The 22,497-nt window shown below is 37.6% G+C and overlaps 1 protein-coding gene across 17 annotated transcripts in view; it reads left to right on the plus strand.

Moving 5' to 3' along the window:
* The window catches only part of nbeab (neurobeachin b), a 292,102-nt gene that overhangs the window by 257,129 nt on the left and 12,476 nt on the right, over positions 1-22,497 (plus strand). For 13 of the 17 annotated variants that reach the window (XM_077208039.1, XM_077208040.1, XM_077208042.1 and 10 more), the window contains 5 exons: positions 101-220; positions 3,672-3,824; positions 7,382-7,552; positions 17,031-17,120; positions 19,695-19,887. In XM_077208039.1, the coding sequence (XP_077064154.1) occupies positions 101-220; positions 3,672-3,824; positions 7,382-7,552; positions 17,031-17,120; positions 19,695-19,887 (727 nt within the window). Of the gene's footprint in view, positions 1-100; positions 221-3,671; positions 3,825-7,381; positions 7,553-17,030; positions 17,121-19,694; positions 19,888-21,968; positions 22,054-22,497 lie in introns of those variants that run through there. The other 4 variants (XM_077208041.1, XM_077208047.1, XM_077208051.1 and 1 more) reach the window with 2 other exon arrangements.

The following is a 22,497-nucleotide window of genomic DNA, read 5'->3' on the forward strand; positions in this document are numbered from 1 at the left end:
ATCATGTGATCCTGCTACAGTTATTTTCACACAACATGTTTTTGATCTTATTTGGGTCAGTACAAGTGACAGTGTTGTTTTTGTGTCTGCTCAATTGCAGGAGCCTTTCACCACGTTCTTCCTAAACGCCAATGGCAACAAGTTTGATCACCCAAACCGCACTTTCTCGGGTATCGCCCGCTCATGGAGGCACTGCCAGCGTGATACTGCAGATGTGAAGGTAATCAGATATCCGTTTTTGTACAATGTCTAAACAGGCTGGTTGCCGTCAAAAAAAAAAACGAGTCATTAGTGCCTGACTGTTGTGATGATATAGGGACAACATTACAAGCTGCAACTGTGAGGAATTGAATAAACAATTCCTCGAAGAGTTTCTCTTTTTTAGTCCAATCAATCAACCAAAATTGGTATCATCCAGTTCCCAAAAAACAACAGATAAGATTGTTTTGATTTGCAACAACATTTAGTTCATGTAGCAGCTTCAGCGATGTCTTTTTTTCCGAAAACAACATTTTTGTGAAATCAACATTTTTCTTCATAAACATTTAAAGTAAAACATTGCTCAACATGCACATATTTCAGAGCGCCATCACTTCATCATCATAATGGTTGTTCCCTGTTGCCTCCCGTTCCATTTCAGCCCCGCGCTGCGGCTCAGCAAGCGCACTCGAGCTGACCTAAAAGTGTCATACTTTTCCAACACACTCAGTGACGGGTTAGCTTCGCCCCAGGCAATTAATAAAGCATTAATGACAAAAGCTATTTAAAATGTAGTCTTTTATGTAAAGGCAGGGCTTTTTACTACCCCGGGCTGGGGAACAGCATCCAACAACACGAGGTGCAGGCGATGTGCACGGCAAGAGAACGGCTGTACAGCGAAACACTAGATGTGTTAGCTAATACAGGCCTCTCGGAACCCTTACGGTGTCTGCATGGATCATGTTAAACACATTTAATGGTCAGCAATCTGTTAGGACAGAAAATAGGGATTTTTTGTTTTGTATTTTCTTGTGTAGCAGGAGTTGATTTTTATTATGTATGAGCTGCATGATTTTTATCATAAATGACTAGCTTTGTATTGTATTACCTTGCTATGTATTCCTAATCTGTTTGAATGAGCTTATAGCAATAATACAGACCATCAGATGCATTTTTGGTTTGAACAAAACTTTTTTTTGTCTTAATAATTATGTCTTTAAACATAATATGATATAATGAATGTATAAAAAAATCTAATATTCCATCTTTTTTTGTTCTATGTGCATTTTTAAAATTGCACATTATCTAAAGTTCGGTAGATATTAAGGTCATTTTTTTTATTTTTTAGATTTTTTTTTTTAAATTATGCATAATAATTCGTTTTTTTTATTGCTTTTATGTCTTTTAGTAATGCAGCAGTGGCCTTTAGAGGTTTATTCTGCATCACATCACCCTGAACTTAGTCATTACCCACAATTCTCTGTAATGATCCTATGCAGCACAAAACAGCCAAATAACACCGTTAAAAGAGCAAATCCACTGTTCACTGGCCCTTTTTAGGCCCATTAAAGGTCATTATGGTGGATGTCGTTAATCTTTTTTGGTTTTATATATAGATGGGTGGATAGATAGATATTTTAGCATTGCTAAAATTTTGCTTGAGCTTTTTTTCCTTTAGCTCCTGCTAAGAGTAACTCCCTCCAATCGTCAACATCTTCTCAATAATCTGTCTGAGGGAGTGTGATGAGGCAGTCGTGGACGGTGACAGCTCTCCAGGAGGGTGTCATTAGGCCGAATGGTGTAAAGCTGAAGAGTTTGAGTGTGATTGACTTGTCAGCCCATTATGAGGCTGTAGAGGAATTATTGGCTCACGAGCGAAGTGGGTTGAAGACGTGGATCACGGCACTAGCCACACAAACTGTTCGCAACTAAGTAACTGACTGAAAAGTTTATAAACCAATCCTCCTGTGAAAGAAGAGAGGGTGCTCGGTCCAATTTTGGTTGTTAATTTTGCTTTATAATATTTTTATAAATATTTTTTTTTTTATATATATTTTTTTAATAATATTTATGCCATATAATATAATTCTTTTAAAATGTAATTATTAATTATAAATATATAATTTTCATTTAAAATAATCCTAATCCATATATATTACTTAATCAGTTGTACCCCGAGGGATTTCTGCTAAAAATGAAAAGTATTGTTTATTTATTTTATTTCAATTTTTTTTGCTTTTCTTTTCTTTGTTTTGCTTTGAAGTGAAACCACAAGCTTAATAGCTTAAAGCTTAATTGTTGGTCAATGGTCTGTGTTTGTGAATATTCATAGATGACGTGTCGAACAGCTTCAAATCCTCTTGTGCAGACAGTCTATTGGTTGCTTACAGTGTAGAAATGATGTCAGCATTTTAGAGCTGTGAGAGATATTTGAGACATCCTAAAGGACTGATGAAATACCAGGACTTAACCCGTCATAAAATAGGGTGCATTTTTAAATCCTGACCCTACACCAAAAGCAAGCTGTGTTTTATTGTAAGCATACTGTTTCTAGTGACCCTTCATGTAAAAGTCCTCTGGTTTTATGGTGCTTTAAAGAACTCTCTTCTTGGGGACGTAGTTAAACTGCTCATTTCAACAGGCAGTGTATAACAGCAACTTGAATCCAAAACAGCAGCGTTGAGGAGAAAACATTCAACCTGTCAGGTTCGGATGTGTGCGGGCAGAATGAGGTCTTAAATGATTTTAAATGGTTTTAAAGGTTCTTCAAAGGCAAGAGTTTTGAGTGACACTAAACAGAGAGGAGGTCACATTCCTCGTGTGCACATGCCCCAATGTACAGAGGCGTCTCTCACAGGGAATTATGGGTAATTTGCACTGATTCGGCAGTTAGAACAGAGAATGATTGGGAATGTGACAGCTTTGGATATGAGCCTATCAGGGTCAGGGAAGCATGTAAAAAAAAATAAGCAAAAATTAATAATGTGTTCAGCAGAACAATGTGACTGCATTCACTTCCACTTAAAGTTTTTATTTATGTATTTTAACTTTTAGAAGAACAATGGTTGTAGTAATTGCAATCTCTTTAAAAGAGAAAACCTTATTGCTAGTTTTATCAATCCAGTCCATCCATACAGTACGTTCATGTCCAGTTTTTGTTTTTAATACTCATTTAATGAGTATATTCGTTTTTAAAAAATCTGTGCTCGTTACATTAAGCATTAAGCATTATGATATGTTCCCACTATCATTTCGATCAATGGTTACTCCTCAAAAATCCCAACAAAACCAAACCGGCTTCCTGTACCTTAACACACACAGCAGATCCATCCATCAGCTCACTTCAAACCTCAATAAAGTATTCTGTCATATCTCGTGTTTCCTTTGTATATTCCCTTCCCCCTACCCCATCTTCGTGTGTTTGCCACATTCCCACACTCCCCGAGTGTTTTTAAATGTACTCTGATGGTTCTTCACTGGTCTCCTGGGGTCGCTTTCCATGACCTCCTGAAACGTTGCCAACATTCTGAGTAATTGAACTACAAAACATGCAATGAAAGCATTGGTATTTTTGCATGTACATTTTAACTCCCCTGTATCCCTATACAATATTAATACATCTATTTTGGAAATGTTTGGATTTGATTTGAGCTTCTTCTCTCCCACCTGTCCTCTTCCTCTCCACCTCATAGGAGTTGATCCCTGAGTTCTACTACCTGCCAGAGATGTTTGTGAACAGTAATGGCTACTGTCTGGGTGACAGGGATGACGGTGTTCCTGTTTGTGATGTAGAACTACCAGCTTGGGCAAAGAAACCAGAGGACTTTGTCAGGATCAACAGGATGGTAATACAAACTCACTGCCTAACTACAACTTTCTTTGTCTGTAGACATCCTGTGCAAAATAAACATGGCTAATGTCTAGGCCAGAACAGAATCTGCACCTAGATTAGGTCATTTACAAAGTTTGCAGAACCATAGAGGACCTCAGTCCTCAGAGCCCAAGGCAGTGTTCCTACTTGTCCCATTCTAACCATTGCTCTCTGCTGTATGTGGCTTTGGGTATACTTGGAAATGTTTCAAGAATTTGAAATCTTATTCCGATTCATCTTAATGGTTCTTTTTCCTCAAACATTCCATTAACAAATCTTTTAGTAGGTGGAAGAAATATTAGAATTATTTGCAGTTTTTTTATATTTTACTAAGATAACTGACTTATGAGAATCCTTTCTTTAGGATATAGCATTTATTTGGTTTATATGTAAATTTAGGTTCAGTTTTTTATGTTTTTGAAAGAAGTATCTTATGTTCACCAAGGCTGAATTTATTTACTTAAAAAAACACAGTAAGAACAGTAATATTGTGAAATATTATTACAATTTGAAATAAATAATTTCTATTTTAAAATGTAATGTATTCTTGTAATGACAAAGCTGCATTTTCAGCATCATTACGCCAGTCTTCAGTATCACATTCATTCGTAACCATTCTAATATGCTAATATTGTCATATTCTAAATGTACTGCTTACAATTTTTTTGTGGAAACCATGATACATTTTTTTTTCAGGATTCTTTTTTCGGGAAAATAACTATTGAAAGTAAATATAGATAGACGGAGATAGATAGATAGATAGATAGATAGATAGATAGATAGATAGACTACTGATGACGTATTGCTCAGAATCTGCTATCTTAAATTCTTAGTTCAGTATTTAATTTGTAATCAATTTCCTTCCATCTTTTCCCCTGAGATCACACTCATTCATTCATGTGATACAGCATCCTGGTCCTCTGCAGGTCTCTGCGTTCTGCTTTCCCTCAATGAAGGTCGTAATGCAGTGCACTGCTCAATACTAATGTAATCTACCGCTGACCTGAATGATGTCGCGGAGGACAGGCCCGGCCACTGTCCCTTATAATGTTACCCTAATGCCGGCCTCATCAATCATGATTTGGCTCACAGCAGACAGGACCTCACGGATGTGTGTGCGTGTGTGTGTGTGTGTGTGTGTGTGTGTGTCCTGTCCACCAATCCTTCTGCGGATTTTCTGTGGTCGAAATTGTGTCTTTTGTAATGGCTCTATCTAGCCCGTGTTGTATACTCATAAAAAATGAGAGAACAACAGCAAGACATGGGAACTCTATAGCCTATGCTGCAGTGTGTGTAATTTAAGATTGTGTCTTATGTATTTAAAGTTACTGATTTTGTATCTAAACTGCTGCCAAATCAAAGTATCAGAGGTGTGTTGTGCCTATAGCACGACAGCAAACACACTTGACCTTTTCAGCTGCTGTTTGTGTGTGTGTGTGTGTGTGTGTGTGTGTGTGTGTGTGTGTGTGTGTGTGTGTGTGTGTGTGTGTGTGTGTGTGTGTGTGTGTGTGTGTGTGTGTGTGTGTGTGTGTGTGTGTGTGTGTGTGTGTGTGTGTGTGTCTGTGTGTCTGTGTCTGTGTCTCTCTTGTGGAGGTGACCTTTCCTCCGGCCTCTTTTTTTCCTGGTTTAACACATTCAACTATTCAGAAACATGCACTCACACATATACATGGACATATCCAAAGATCAAACAATACCTGTCTGTTAAAGCAAGATTTTCTTAAAGAAAGGGCTTGAGGATGTCAAAACATCTCAGAATCTATTTGACAAGACTACCTGACATAAGCCTTAAATGATGCAATAATGTGTTTAATCAATTTTTTTTAAATGCCAATTTTTAGAATTTTGGAACTTTTTCATGGAAATTCATGTAATTGAAAAATTCACTTATCACATAAATGATTCACTGATTAATTTTTGATACTTGCAGTATAAGTCTGCTTAGGTTATGACAAAAAAAAAAAAACTTTAAAGTTCCATAAAACTGTTCCATACAATTGGTATGTTATATTCCAAGTTTTCTGAAGTTGTGCCATAGCTTTTTGTGAGGAATAGATCGAAAGTCTATATTTGCTGAAAACCTTCCTGTTGTTGTATAGATCTCAAATCTCATTTGAAGCTGATTTGATATTATTAACACCAGACATCTTGACGCACGTTGTTGTTTATCCGGCCATATTTGCTGGACATTCTGTAAAATATATTTTTGTGTTCCATGGTAGAAGGAAAATCAAATCATACATGGTTTAGAACACCATGACATTTATTTTATATATATTTGGGTCATACACTGAGCACACAGAAATGATTACGAACGTTAAAATAAATATTAAATTCATTTTGTAGATATTTTTAATGTGATTCTTTGGTTTGTTGGAACGGCTAGTGTTTTTCACAGGTTAGTTGAATAGCACATACATTTTTAAACAGGCTACGGCTTGGTTTTGCCCTTAGATCTTGTCCTTTCTTCTTCTCTCTCTGCTGCTCTCTTTCTCTCTGTCTCATTTAATCCCCTCTTTCCCTCCTTGTCTTTGTGCTCCCTTTCTCTCTCTGCCATTTCTTCCTCTCTTTCTTTCACTTAGTGTTCCCATCTTTGCATGTGTCACTTTCGATTGTAATGACATGCCCTGGGGGTAACTCAGCCCCTGCGCTCCACGGCTTGCTCTGTTGGTAATAGCTGTTATTTCTGATGTGAGAGTGAGTGTGTAAAATCCAGCAGCGGGTCCCTGGGTGTGTTTGTGTGTGAGAGGAAGAGAAAAGTGTGTATTTGTGTGCCATTCTGTGTTATTTGTTCCATCTTTCTTTTTTCCCTTTGTTGTCTTTCAATGGGGTTTGATGCCTATAATAAAGAAGGTGCATCTTTAAGCATTGCCATTCCGTAGCAGGCAGTATCTAGATCCCTATTGGAAAAGAATAATGCTTTGAATTCATAACTGACCATTATTTGTGCATTACAGTTCCCTGAAAAAAATATTAAGCAGTGCAACTGATTTTAACATTGATGAGGTGAATTTTTTTTTTTTTTTTTTTTACTACCAAATAAGCATATCATAATGATTTCTGAAGCATCATGTGACACTGAAGACTGGACTAATGATGCTGAAAATTCAGCTTTACAATTACAGGAATACATAACATTTTAAAAAAATATGTAATAATAATATTTAACAAAAATGACTGTTTGTTGGACCATATAAATGCAGTCTTGATGAGCATGAGAGACTATATAGTAGATCTTATTGTTAAGTGTGTCCAAATACTTTTATAGCCACTGTATATTGTTGATTTAGATTATTTGAGCTTCACGAAGTGCATCTATCATATTTTATGGAAAGACAGCTGTTAAAATATTGAACACAAGTTTATTTATTTACGTTTTTATGTTGGTCTCATGCTATTGCAGTCTTCTGAAGAAGCGTTGCCCCGAGTGTATGTTTGTCTAGTGCTTGTGTGTTTGTGTCTCTACGTCTGTGTGTGTTTGTGTTGTGTATGTGTACCTTTCACCTCTAATTGCCCCGCTCTCTTTGACAGGCTCTGGAAAGCGAGTTTGTGTCGTGTCAGCTGCACCAGTGGATTGACCTTATTTTTGGCTACAAACAACGTGGGCCCGAGGCGGCACGCGCCCTCAACGTCTTTCACCACCTGACCTACGAGGGCTCCGTCAACCTCGACAGCCTCGCCAGTGATCCCCCATTGTGCGAGGTAGGTCGCCACCGCGGCGTTGCCATGACAACGGCAACAGGTTTCTGGGATTTGTGGCTAACATCTCTTTTTTACCCATTTTTATAATTGGACTGTGTCAATGAATGTTAAAATCATAGTTGCAGTGTGTTGGAGTGTATAAGGCTGGGCAAGACGTAGCCTTTCCCTGGCCACGGACTTGAGACTAGCGTTGCCTGCTGCTGCTGCTTCTGATTTCTTTTTCTTTTCAAAGAAAAGGAAAATGATCAGTAGTTATGGGCACATTTTCTCTGTAATAATAGCATTTTGGGCTAATTATATTTGGCAAACGATCCAGTGCGTATCTGTGTTTGTGCTCTGGAGAACATTTCTATTTACAACGTGTTTTTTCAGGTGCTGGTCATATAATTAGAATATCATCAAAAAGTTGATTTATTTCAGTAATTCCATCAAAAAGTGAAATTTGGATATTATATTAATTCATTACACACAGACTGATATATTTCAAATGTTTATTTCATTTAATTGTGATGATTAAAACTGACAACTAATGAAAATCCAAAATTCAGTATCTCAAAAATTAGAATATTACTTAATACCAATAGAAAAATTATTTTTAGAAATGTTGGCCAACTGAAATTATGAACATGAAAAGTATGAGCATGTACAGCACTCAATACTTAGTTCATAAGGCTCCTTTTGCCTGAATTACTACAGCAATGCGGCATGGCATGGAGTCGATCAGTATGTGGCACTGCTCAGGTGTTATGAGAGCCCAGGTTCCTCTGATAGGGCCTTCAGCTCTTCTGCATTGTTGGGTCTGGCGTATCGCATCTTCCTCTTCACAATACCCCATAGATTTTCGACAAGGTTAAGGTCAGGTGAGTTTGCTGGCCAATTAAGAACAGTGATACCATGGTCCTTAAACCAAGTACTGGTAGCTTCAGTGGGAAAATTAAATCTGCATCTCCATAAAGTTGGTCAGCAGCAGGAAGCATGAAGTACTCTAAAACTTCCTGGTAGACGGCTGTGTTGACCTTGGACCTCAGAAAACACAGTGGACCAACACCAGCAGATGACATGGCACCCCAAACCATCACTGACTGTGGAAACTTTACACTGGACTTCAAGGAACCTGGATTCTGTGCCTCTCTTCCTCCAGACTCTGGGACCTTGATTTCCAAAGGAAATGCAAAATTGACTTTCATCAGAGAACCTAGCTTTGGACCACTCAGCAGCAGTCCAGTCCTTTTAGTCTTTAGCCCAGGTGAGACGCTTCTGACGCTGCGTCTTGTTCAAGAGTGGCTTGACACAAGGAATGCGACAGCTGAAACCCATCTCTTGCATACGTCTGTGCGTGGTGGTTCTTGAAGCACTGACTTCAGCTGCAGTCCACTCTTTGTGAATCTCCCCCACATTTTTGAATGGGTTTTGTTTCACAATCCTCTCCAGGGTGCGGTTATCCCTATTGCTTGTACACTTTTTTCTACCACATCTTTTCCTTCCCTTCGCCTCTCTATTAATGTGCTTGGAAACAGAGCTCTTTAGCAATGACCTTTTGTGTCTTGCCCTCCTTGTGCAAGATGTCAATGGTCGTCTTTTGGACAGCTGTCAAGTCAGCAGTCTTCTCCATGATTGTGTAGCCTACAGAACTAGACTGAGAGACCATTTAAAGGCCTTTGCAGGTGTTTTGAGTTAATTAGCTGATTAAAGGTGGCACCAGGTGTCTTCAATATTGAACCTTTTCACAATATTCACATTTTCTGAGATACTGATTTTGGGGTTTTCATTAGTTGTCAGTTATAATCATCAAAATTAAAAGGGAATGAACACTTGAAATATATCAGTCTGTGTAATGCATGAATATAATATCAAAATTTTACTTTTTGAATGGAATAACTGAAATAAATCAACTTTTTGATGATATTCTAATTATATGACCAGCACCTCTATGTTGATTTCTTGAACGCAATGGCCAATCAGAGGTGTTTAAGTTAGCACTGAACAATAAACTCAGGTGAGTAGATTCTGAGTTCGCAAGCAAATCCTCTTATTATAAAAAACATTTCTGTTAATAAGATATTTTTAAGAATTTTTACGTGACGGCCTTCTTGTGACTATAAAGGGAGCGCTCTTTCCTTGGCAAATCCCACTTATAGTATGCTTGCTTTTGGTTTGTGTACGAAGACACATTAATAACAAATAGCTTATCAGGAGTGTTTATGCTGGGATGTGTAGGTTTTGCTGTGACACGTACCCTGAAACTATTGCATGGAAATCTAATGTGTTTTCAACGGAAAGTGCATCTTCTTAGACATGGAGTTGGCTAAGGAGTTGGAAGGTGAACCCTGGAGTTGGTTCACCTTCCGCCTATGGGTAAAATGCTTTATAAATGTCACCACTAGATGGACTACTGTGTGTATTCTAGCATTATGTAGCTAGAGACATGGGATGTTTTTTTTATTATTTGATATATTTGCTGGTTAACCATTTTTTTAAGGTCTCCGGATGCAACAGGTTAAAAAATGATGGCGTAAGACTCGCAATATCAACATTTGTCAACCGCAGTTCAAGCATGACTGAACCCAGTGTCAGTTGAATATCTCTGAGAGACTGTCAGTATGTGTCATTCAGATCTTGCCATGCAAATATATCCTCTGGGAAAGAGAAACTCAAACTGCTTACTCACGTGTGTTGCATCTTTTACTCTGAATGAGTGGGAACCGTAACACTTTAGGTAAAAATAAATACTTCAAGTACAGCTGGTAATATATCTGTGCCACCATCAGACAAAGTTATAATGAAAATTTAATTTTTACTCTAGCTGTAAAAGTCACCACCACATGCCAGGATGTTGTGGATGATTGCCGATGTGTTGCTAAATGGTTGCTAAAGTGTTCTTGGTGGTAGGCATTGTTATGGTGTTTTCTGTGATTTCCTAAGTTCCCCCTAATTCTCTATGATGTTCTAGTCCCTCCATCAATTTTCTGCGTGTTTTATCATCCACTAGGCAAATATTTTAGAAAATCTAACCATATAAGTAGAACCACTCTTTTCCACAACTAGACACATGGTTTTAATATCGTTTATGCTCGTATCATAGATGGTGCATAAAACCAGTGTTATTTTAACATAATTTATATGCTATTATAGAATTCATTAATATTCTGAATCAGCTTTTTTCAGATTTTAAAATTTAAGTCTAAGTTTTAGCAATTCTGATATTTGGTTTTGTCTTTTTTGTCATTAGTTTTATTTAAATATTTTTATTTCGCTTTAATTCGTTTATACTTATTTTATTGGCAAATTATTTCAGTTAGTTGCCAAGGCAAAATTTCTCATTTTCCAGTTTTTTTTTTGTTGTTGATGTTTTTCATCCAATATTTATATTTTATTTCAGTTTTATTTTAGAGCTGCACGATTATTCGTTGGAAGATCACAATCTCAATTCAAACACACAATCTTATTCCTAAATGTAAAAATTTGCTTATGTCTATTAAACCTTTGACAAAATCACAACGGAACATTCAAATCTGCGTTTGCGCTTCCGCCACTGACCCAGAGAAAGCAGTTATCATGAAACAGCTTAACTGCTATTTTTAAGCGATCAAAATAGAGCAAATCACCTTTTGAAAGTATCTTGGCTCTTTAAATAATCAATGTATCGATTACATTTTTACGCCCCCATGTGGCGACTTGAATCATTCATTCAAGACATTCGTTCAAAACGCTGATTCATCCAGTAATGAAACAAGTGAAGTATTTATGAGTGAGTGATTGAATCATTCATTCAGTGTTTTAAATAATTCAGATGAATTAACATTTTGTCAGAACCTGTTTAGTTGTCTGTTCAGAATCGTGGGAGAATAGGGATCTTTGTTTGAAACAAAAAAAATATGAATCTCAATTTATCCAGAATCATGCAGCTCTACTTTATTTTAATTATCAAGACCATGTTTTAATAGTTTTAGTTTTAAGGATTTAGTTGATTAATTTAAAAACACTCTTTGACATGAATACAAATTTATTATTTATTTATTTTCTGGTTATCGACTACAATTGAATTCATCAAGCAATTAGGATGTAAATCAATGTTATTGACTTTCCACACAATAGTCTTTATTCACTAGTGGAAGTTTGGAAGAAGACTTAATTGTGTTTGTTGATATGATTCCAATTCAACAGCAGCAGCTGGTAGGCAGCGTGTTTGTAGCAGTGTGTACCCCATACCTCCCTCCCTTGCTCCTCTTTTTCTCTCTCTCATTCCCTATATCTCTCCTGCTCCCTGTGATACCCACCATCTGCTGTCTGCAAAACAAGTCATTTATATACTGTCACTTCCAGGACTGCCTTTATTTGTCAAGTGACCACTATGCAAATCACTCACGGAACAGGGGGGCTAATTATCAAACAATATGGAGAAAGCTTTGCTTTTCATCATTCAGCTCTATATCCCAGACAATAGCAATTATGTTTCTTTCATGTGGCCGCGTTCTTCACAAGCAGTCCAGCACTCTGAGAGCAATGGTAGCTGACAGCAAGGTTTGTTAGCCTCGGAAGAGCCAGAAAACTGGCTTTTATTTGTCAGTTCTGGAGTTTGAGAAGCCTTCATGTTCCATTCGGTATATTCATAGTCTATATTGCTTTTTCTGTCATCCAAGCACCTCTCAAATGGCATTCAGACACTTAAATGCTGAGGAAAGCTGACCTCAACTTGACTTCTTAAATGCATGAAGGAATTCATTTATTTTTGCTCTATTTTTCCAAATGGTTAACCAATGCCCCTCAACCTATAAACATTGAAGAAATAACCTCATGGAAAAAATATATTGACCTCAAGTACGCTAAATTCACTAGTGTTTCTGAGGTCCTCGGTCTCCACCTGAGATGTGAGAGAGAGGGAAGATGGCTCATGGTATCTCGCTCAGAAATGTGACCGTCACCTTCAGGCTATTGATTCATTCCTCACTGACAGGTGCATCCACAGCTCTGACATTAAGCACTGCAATTACAGCCTTAAAATGTCAAACTCTGGAGTTAAGGGTCATAACTCATTCCAGAGTCAAATCAAAATGGCAGCGGTTGATGATGTAGTCACAGGGCTCGAGTTGGCGGGGTTGTGTCACTGAAAAAACTGCGTTTACAGATGAAGAACATGCCAGCAATCTTTTGATACAGATTTTTATTGCATGTAAACATAATACACAATCTGAGAGCACTGCTTGTGAATTATCCATCACTAATAAGCATTAAATTATACATTCACAAATGAGTAGAATATGTCAAAGGAGTGTCTCTGTATGAAAAAGTGCATTTGATCCTTTCACAGTCTTCTGTTTGAAAAAGTGGATATAAACACCCTACTTTTAAGTCTACACTGATTTTTTTTTTTAAATTGGATGCCAAATTATACATTCAGATGTTCAAACTTTTTTAAAGAAATGATTTGGCAACATGGTTGAATACATTTGTGGTGAAAGCTTGAATGACATTAGCATTGTAAATGGCACTTTATTCCACATACACGGATTTATAAAAGGCCTGTCTTTTCCATTTAGCTATTTTTTACCTCATATGTGCCATTACTAAACTCACACCTACAATGTATTTATTTATGCTTCTCTGAGAACCTGAGGTAAACATCAGATTTTGACATACTTGCACATCTAACCTGACACAAATATGAATCTGTGATTGACATGCCACAGGTTATGATGGATGTTTTATGTCCATCTAAGCATGATGGCGTAGCTTAAAGCTCAGTGGGAGACAATCACCGCACAGCTTATGCAAGGGATGTTTCTTATCTGCCGTAAGGAGCAGGGGCTTAAAGTGGATTATCGTAATGAACTGCCAGTTATGAGTTACTGATTTCTGTTTGTGATAAAGTGTGTTTTTTTCTCCAGGGCTGAGATGATCAATCGGTTCACATTATGGGTCAGTTGACAACATTGAGATGATAGGACGTGTCTCTCACATAACCTTAGCTGGAGCTTTGGCTAGATATATTCTGTCAGAATTGGATGTATAACAAGGTACAGATGCTATAAATGCAGGATGTTTTTCTGGACTTTACATTCTGGAAGTTAAAGTGCTGAGTGGGTTTGCACCAGCCATTCGTAAGTTTTTACTTCAATTGGAACGTAAAGTCCACACTAGAGGCTTAGTAACTACTAGCTAGTTTGTAACTTACTAACTACGGTTGCACCATTTGTTCTTAAGGCAGAACGTAGGTCATAGTAGGTCGTAAACTCTGTAATGCGTAGTCACATAATATGACATTTATCCTCAATGATCCAATAGCAGTCTTCAAATATGTGAGCATAAGCTGTGTTTATCCTCAGTTTATCCTTGATTTTAACTTCTTTTGCCTCGCGTAACAAAAGATAAATCATTAAGGTTCAGTAAGATATTTTTTTAAAGAAATCAGTTTTTTCCTTACAAAGATTTCCATTTCAAATAAATACTTTTCTTCTTTTGAATTTTTATATTCGTTAAAAAATAAAAATCATGCTTTTCACAAAAATAAAAAGCAGCAGAATATCAAAGAGCACCAAATCAGCATATTAGAAGGATCATGTGACACTGAAGACTGGAGTAATGGCTGCTGAAAATTCAGCTTTGCCATCACAGGACAAAAATATATTATAATATAATAAATTAGAAAACAGTTATTTTAAATTGTAATAATATTTCACATTATTACTGTTATTTTTAATCAAATAAATGCAGCATTGATGAGCATAAAATACTTATTTTTATCAAAACATTGTTGTATTTATTTTGTTTTGATATGAAGTATTTTGACCATTTATATTCATATTTCTGGACTTCTAAAATGATTTTTTCCTCTCGCTCTTTCCTTCACTGTTAGATGGCTGAAATATAGTTGATACTTTCCACATGGCTGCCTGTTTCTCTCAGATCCTCAGATCAGATTACATTATTTGAGCAGACATTTTGACCCCTGTTCCTGAGTCGAACCTAAAATAGCTATAATGTGAGCGCATTATTATTTGACAGACAGCATCGTAAAAACAGCACAGACTGATGTTTAATTGTTGCCAAATGTGATTGAGTCGTGAGAGGTCTGCTTGTGTCAAATTTTGCCAACAGGATCAGGCTTAGATAAGATCGTTTAAGTCTGATGATCTTTTGTTTCTATTCATAGTATTTCAGTGAGAACTATTGTACTTTGTTTCTCTCATTTCAGTTGCACTAATGATTATAATTCTGTGGGTTTGTTTCGCTGCTGCCAAAGTGCTTTGAAGTCGACGTGAAAAATCATTTTGCTGAGAGACTGAGTTAAGAATGTAAACTGAGTCAATTTAGATATTGTGTTGACTTTAAAGTGAAATGCTTTGGAAAAGCAACTATTTTGAAAGAAACTCTGAAAGTGAAAGGCATATGATATCACACATTTCTCCAAATTGCAAGTAGTGGATTTGGAATGTAGTGAGTTTAGAATTCAGATTGGTTCTGAGTGTGTAGGTCATGTGACATGTTTAACGTGCTGATCTGGACGGCGTGGGGACGTTTGATCTGACATGAGAATCCAGGCTTCAGAGCACTGAGGGAGAGCTGTTCTGTTAGACTGTGGGAGGCGCTCCACGCGGGAAGGAAAGATTGATGGGATCAGAGCCTCAGAACAGCCGAGGGGAGCTTGTAGGTGTCTGTCAATGCTAGCGTGCACAGTGGCACACTCCTGGCTCCACACACATACACAAACAACCACAAACATACACTCTATCAATAACCAACACACTCACAGCGACATGCGTCTGTCAGCGTTACATAACATGAGGGATGTGTGAGGACTGAAAATGAGTGGCTTTCTGTGCTTTCTTCAATTGTTTTGACCCTTCATCTGAGTTATGGCTCAAATCACATAACATGCAAAAATAAACCTAAATCTTTATGTGTAATTGTAACACTATAAGTAAACTTTAAACATAGTGACTAGGCAACAACCTTGGTAAAAATGGTTTTAGATGGACTGTTGCCAAAATTACGGTAGCATTCAAAAGTTTGGGGTCTGTAAGAATTTTTAAAATGTTTTTGACAGAAGTCTCTTTTTTCACCAAGGCTGCATTTGATCAAAAATACATTAAAACAATAATATTTGGAAATAAAACCCCTGTTTTCTATTTTAACGTTTTTTAAAATGTAATTGTTTTCCCTTTTTTCCAGTCACATGATCCAGTGTCACATGATCATTCTATTATGATCATTAGCTGATCAAGAACATGTCTTATTATTATCAGTGTTGACTGCTTAATATTTTCGTGGAAATTGTGATACAATTTTTTCAGAATTCTTTGTTGAGTAGAAAGTTCAAAAGAACAGTATTTATTTGAAATATAATTGTTTGTGACATTTATTATTTTGATTTATTTAATGCATCCTTGAACAGTAGTGTATTTCATGTCAATTGCCCAATTATGAATTTAAGAGTTTTGTGTGAAATTACTAGTCAACTATGATAATTTTGACAGACTCAAATAAAAAAAAAATCTTCTTCTTTTTTTGCAGAAATTGAAAATTAACATTCACAGATTTGTCAGTGAATACGGATTATCGTACAATAACTGCATTTTTCTATAATATTTGAGTGTATATAATGATTTATTTTCTATATAGTATATCAGTATATAGAACTTCTGCTCTCACTTTTGTACAACATTAGCTTAGTCTTGAAACTTGATATTGTGACATTATAGGGTTGTTTCTGAGTTGCTTCTGAGGTTCTTTGTTTGTAGGTTGCCTTGGATAAAATGTCTGCTAAATGACTAAATATAAATGACATCATAATGATTTATATGTGTGCATTAGACTCTGGAGTATGCTAGAGAATAATTATCATTACAGTATTATCCTTTTTTGTTGTTGGTGTTTTTATGATCTTTAATGTACAATTAGTATTAATATTATTATTAATAATGCTGTTACTATTTTATATAATATTGTGTGCGTGCTCTTTCTGCCCTTTGTCTCTGGCACAATAACATCTGAGAGGGAGGGTTCTGCCGCAGTCCTGGCTGTGCGTCAGTCCAGGTTAACGTCTGCTCACGAAGGGTGGGTGAGGGGGTGTACGTGGACCCTGCTCCTGGAAATGGGAACGGTTAACTGAAGCATGTTAATAAGGAAAGGCTTGTCTCTTCCATACTAACACTTGGATGACTCTGCAGGCTTTGAAGGGGGCAGGGGTGGGGGTAGTTTTGGGTTTTGGAACTTACCCACTCATAGTCACTAACCAAATACCCCCCCCCCCCCCCCCCCAAACCCCCCCCTTGGGTTGCTTGCATTGTCAAGTAACGCATTGACCCATCACTTTGATGCGTATCGATACTGACAGCCTGCTCTCTCTCTCTCTCTCTCTCTCTCTCTCTCTCTCTCTCTGTCTCTCTCTCTCTCTCTCTCTCTCCCCTCTCTCTCTCTCTCTTTTCTTCCTCTCTCCATCTATCTTTTCCTCTGTATCTTTCTCTCTCTTTTGCTGCAGGCCACCGAGGCTCAGATCCAAAGTGTTGGACAGACGCCATCTCAGTTGCTCATCGAGCCACATCCACCCCGTAGCTCCGCCATGCACCTGGTGAGAACAGCGTGTGTGTGTGTGTGTGTGTGTGTGTGTGTGTGTGTGTGTGTGTGTGTGTGTGTGTGTGTGTGTGTGTGTGTGTGTGTGTGTGTGTGTGTGTGTGTGTGTGTGCGTGTGTATAATAAAATCAGTATGTGCGTGTTTGTTTTTTGTCCTGCCCGGCAGTAGGGAAGTTATTATTTGTAACAAGGGCAGTGACGCCTGACCTTCGGACCGCTCCCCAACACAGCAGTCTCACTTCCATATGCCCACAACTTCTGCAGTCATGGTGTAGTTCAGAACAATCTGCTGTTGCGTGATCAGTCACTAAATATTGTGACAGTACTAGTTTAACTACATTTAAAATGTATTAATTTAACTGCATGTTTTCAATATAATGTATTTTCCCAGTCAAATGAATCCACTTTTTCTAGGGACAAAACACTTAGGGCCAGATTTACTAACAGTTTGCTCCAGCATAAACTACTGTCATGCAGTTTAGTGTCATGCACTAAACAAATTTTTGCAGCTGACCTTATTGCATATGAATTTGTCTGAGTTTTCCTTTCAAATCGAACATTTATGGCAGGAGAGTATTGAAAAGAATCATGCAACGTGATTTACTAAGGTTTGCGCTAGTCAATTTACTGGTATTTGCGCCATTATTTAACGCCCCCACAAAAGCATGTCTTAAACCAGACGCTAATTTGTGCTACTCTTCTTAGATTGTGTTGGTCTTTATGGAAATGATCCGGCTGTGTTTGTGTTCTTTAATTTGCGTGTCGTCAGTAGATCATGCACAGAACTTTCCACTCCTATTGGTGCAGGAGGGCCGCTTTATTCTAGTGAAATGGTTCATTTGGTGGGTTCATGAATCCATAATGGATTCATGAAAAAAATTCACCATTAAAAAAAGTCACATATTCCATCCATTAAAAGCTACTGTTTCTACTTTTCCAAAATATGGTTCATTGTAGTACATTTATAATACATTATAAATTATATTATATAAAATTAAATAATTTGAATAAAAATTATATATACACACACACAGACACACAGACACAGACACACACACACACACACACACACACACACACACACACACACACACACACACACACACACATGACACAAGTGTCCATATTATTATTAATAGTCCTATTCCTATTTTTTATAATATTGTGTGTGTGTGTGTGTGTGTGTGTGTGTGTGTGTGTGTGTGTGTGTGTGTGTGTGTGTGTGTGTGTGTGTGTGTGTGTGTGTGTGTGTAGGCAGTTACTTCATAAAACTTTATTAGCTTTTTATTTAGCTTGCTACTTTTTCTAAATAGTAGCTGCACTGTAGTTTGGCGTCAGTTGGCTTTCAATGGAAATTGTAGGCTTAACAAATTTGGAATTTGGACCTTACTTGCACCAAAGTCAAGTGCTGCCACTTCCATGTCCCTAACCTAACCAAGACCTGGCATACCTAGAGGAGCACACAACTCCATCACAGACGCTCAGAAGATAGTTGTGTCGGGAGCACAGTGCTCCCTACTGGCTTTTTGAGTCCTCACACCTGAATACTCATTCCTCATGCATACTCATTAGTGCACAATCATTAGTGCACAATCACACTGAAGTTTACAAAGTGAATGTTGTAATGCTGTCAATACTAAATTTATAATTAGTGCTTGTTTATATTCCAAAGTAAATGTGTGCAGCCTAATGCTTTAAGTTTCGTCAATTGAGTTTGAGTAAAACCCACAAATTCCACCCAGATAGCACATTTACATCACTGTGACGTCAATTTAAAGTGTGTGTGTGTGTGTGTGTGTGTGTGTGTGTGTGTGTGTGTGTGTGTGTGTGTGTGTGTGTGTGTGTGTGTGTGTGTGTGTGTGTGTGTGTGTGTGTGTGTGTGTGTGTGTGTGTGTGTGTGTGGTGTGTTTTTTATCCAGGCTATATTCTTATTCTTTTATTATATATTTTACTATGTTGTATGTTTTGGGGTCAGAAAGAATTTAAAGAAATGAATACTTTTATTCAGCAAATATGCATTAAATTGATCAAAAGTGACTGTAAACACTTTTACATTGTTACAAAATTATTTTATTTCAAATAAAGGCTGTTCTTTTGAACTTTCCATTTATCAAAGAATTTTCAAATAATGTATACATTTCTACAAAAATATTACGCAGCTCAAATGTTTTTTGAGCATCAAATCATCATGATTTATGAAGGATCATGTGACACTGAAGACTGGAGTAATGTGCTGAAAATTCAGCTTTGACATCACAGGAATTACATTTTATAATATAGTAAAACAGAAAGTCATTTTAAATTCTAAAATTATTTCACATTGTTACTATGTTTGCTGTATTATAATCAAATAAATAAATAAATACATAAATATATATGTATATTTGCCTCAACTTATTCTTTTAAAGACCCCTCTCCATGACTCTCCTCCTAAACTACCACACAGTCTTTCCTCTGTGTTCCAACTCTTTTTTTTACCACTTTCCTCTTCGCTAACAACCTCTCCTCATCTATCTCTCCCTTCCCTCCCTCTTTTCCATCCTTCTCTTCCTTTGCTTTCTCTGTTCAACAGTGTTTCCTTCCGCAGAGTCCGCTCATGTTTAAGGATCAGATGCAGCAGGATGTCATCATGGTGCTGAAGTTTCCCTCCAACTCTCCCGTCACTCATGTGGCCGCCAACACGCTGCCCCACCTGACCCTCCCCGCCGTCGTCACCATCACCTGCAGCCGGCTCTTCGCCGTCAACCGCTGGCACAACACAGTGGGTGAGTGCCAATCTTTGTGCATACTACAGTATATACTAACTAACCAGATGGCTTAATTTCACCTAAAAAACACTCACAACCAAACAAAAACCCATATTAACTCCACATGTTACCAATTGGCCATGTGTGGACAACATTACCCAACTAGCCGTTCCCCCGGAGCCCCCCTCACCTGCAGGTCAGAGGTCGGGCGTTGTGGCGACTGGCTAAATTAGCCTATCACGGTCTCTCCTTTTGCCTCACACCTCCCCAGCTGTCACGGCAACACATAGTGATGTCAGGACCAAATGTGGCAACCTCGCTCTCTCACACTACTAATGGCTGCAGCTGCAGGACCAGCCCTCTCCGGACGTGTGTGTGTGTGTGTGTGTGTATGTGTGTGTGTATGTGTGTGTGTGTGTGTGTGGGTCCCCTGAAATAATAAGGCCACCACGTTGAGCTCAAAATGGCTATCACTGCCTTGTAGGCCTGCCTCAGGGGTGCTATAGCTCTGGCCTGCCTGACACAGGACAGGGGGAGAAATCAATAAGCACCATGGAGATCTGGCTGGTGGGTCTTCATAAGGCCCCAATGTCAAATGAGATTGGTCAGGGAGTGGACTTGATTGTGACAGCAGGACAGGTGTTTGCGTGAGGACATCTGTAAGGGTGCGCTACAAAAAAGTTTTTCTTTTGACTTGTTTTGAAGTACAAATACTAAGTACAAATTGCAGTTAAACACTCTTAAATCAAGATACAATTACTTGAGAAGCAAAATGACATAAGATGTTTTCAGATTTTTTACATTTTCTTTTCAAAATAAGACTTTATGCTTAAAGGGGTGGCAAAAGAAATTTTTTCGAAGGCTTGATTGTGTTTATGGGGTGCACTGTAACATATGTTCATGCTTCGTTTTAAAAAAATTGCATTATTTTTCATATATTTTACCTTTATTCTACACTGCTCTGCCCCTCCTTGTAAAAACGGTCTGATGGTTTCCTGGTTCTATGAAGCCAGTCCCTCAAAACTACGCAATGGGCTCAGATTGGTTAGCTGGCCCAGTGTGTTGTGATTCGCTAACTGCCCAGTGCACGTTTTTCGGAAACGTCACGCCCCGTACCTTTACCGGTAGTTTGTGCTTTGCTGTACTATAAACAATGGTGTCAATAAAACCATACCAATTTGAGCCCGAATCGGACCCAGAGAATGTTAGTGAAGATGATCGAGCAAATCCTGTCCAAGAATGGCTGTGAAACGACGTTTCAGAGAGGTTTGTTTTTTTGTTGTTGTTGTTGTCATTACTTTTTAGATTCGCTGTTATTTAATTGTACTAATTATTATAGTTGATGTTTAATTTATAACAGTAAAAAGTGTTTGTCTATTCAAGATTTTTTTTTATTAAAACAATATATTATTTTATTAGGTGTACATGTACTGTAGTTACTGCACAAATGCCAACTGAAGTGGAAAACATCTGCGGATCTATAGTGATCCTTGGCTTTATGGCACCGTTACTTTTGTATTTTTAGAACGATTGTAGACAAATATCTGTCTCCAGAACTATTAACCCAAAACGAACACTAAACATTGGCTTTACTACAGTAGCCAAATCAAACACAGAACCATGTTTAGCATGCCTGTAGATAAACAAGCATGTAGATAAACAATACATAAAAGCTCTAATCAAAGAATAATTTACACTAATTCCAAGTTCGCAGTTGAGATTAAAAAAAGTTTGTAACGTTAGGTGTTTGTCGGATAACGTTAAGTATGAATGAGCATTTAACAAACTGGTTTGCAGAGCCAAACACCGTTGTCATTTGTTTACTTCCTTAATTAACAATACGAACTATTACAAGAAAACACATCGACGAAAAATAAATCATACTTACAGGTTATGGCCCGTAAACAACAGCTTCTGTTCTTAAAGTTGGAACTGCTCCATCTTTCAGAACAAGCCGTTGTGCGAATCCTGCATTGAACTCGACAAGATTGTGGAAGCTTAAAATGTGCAGCACAGAGAGCGAGATTTTGGGTAATAATTATGAGGGACCGAGTTAAAAATAAATTTTAACCATTGCTCCCTAACTCCCCAGTCCATAGGAAGGCTGAACAAAGTGGACCTGCAACCTGGATGAAAATAACAGCATTTCAACGGCATTGCGACAACAATACTCCAGCCTACTATACCACTACATCTCTTCTCCAAAGCAATGTAAAATGGCCTCGCTTATTTAGTATTCTCGGAGGAGGGGTTTTTGGGGGTTAGTGATGTCAGCAACCCTGGAGGAATGTCGTGTACTGACCGTTTGCTGTAGTCCTTGCAATGTATATATGTAGCAAATATATCCCATTGCTTTGAACTTTGAGCGCTGTAACTTTGCAGATGTTGTTTATGCTCAAACAGCAACATTACACACTAGCTAAAGTTAGAAAAGTGGAATCGTGTTTTACCACCCCTTTAATACAAGAAAAAAATGTCTGAAATGGGGTAAGAAAAATGAATAGATTTTCCCTTTAAATTAAGTTTATTTTTCTTAACCCATTGGCAGATCTTTTTTTAAGCACAGTCAATTAATTTTGAACATTTTTTCAAAAAACAAGACAAAGTAATTTTGCTTCTCAAGTAAAT

The sequence above is a fragment of the Siphateles boraxobius genome, unplaced genomic scaffold (genome assembly GCF_051911475.1).
Source record: "Siphateles boraxobius isolate OS27281-9 unplaced genomic scaffold, OSU_SipBor_1 6, whole genome shotgun sequence".
Classification (NCBI taxonomy): Eukaryota; Metazoa; Chordata; class Actinopteri; order Cypriniformes; family Leuciscidae; genus Siphateles; species Siphateles boraxobius.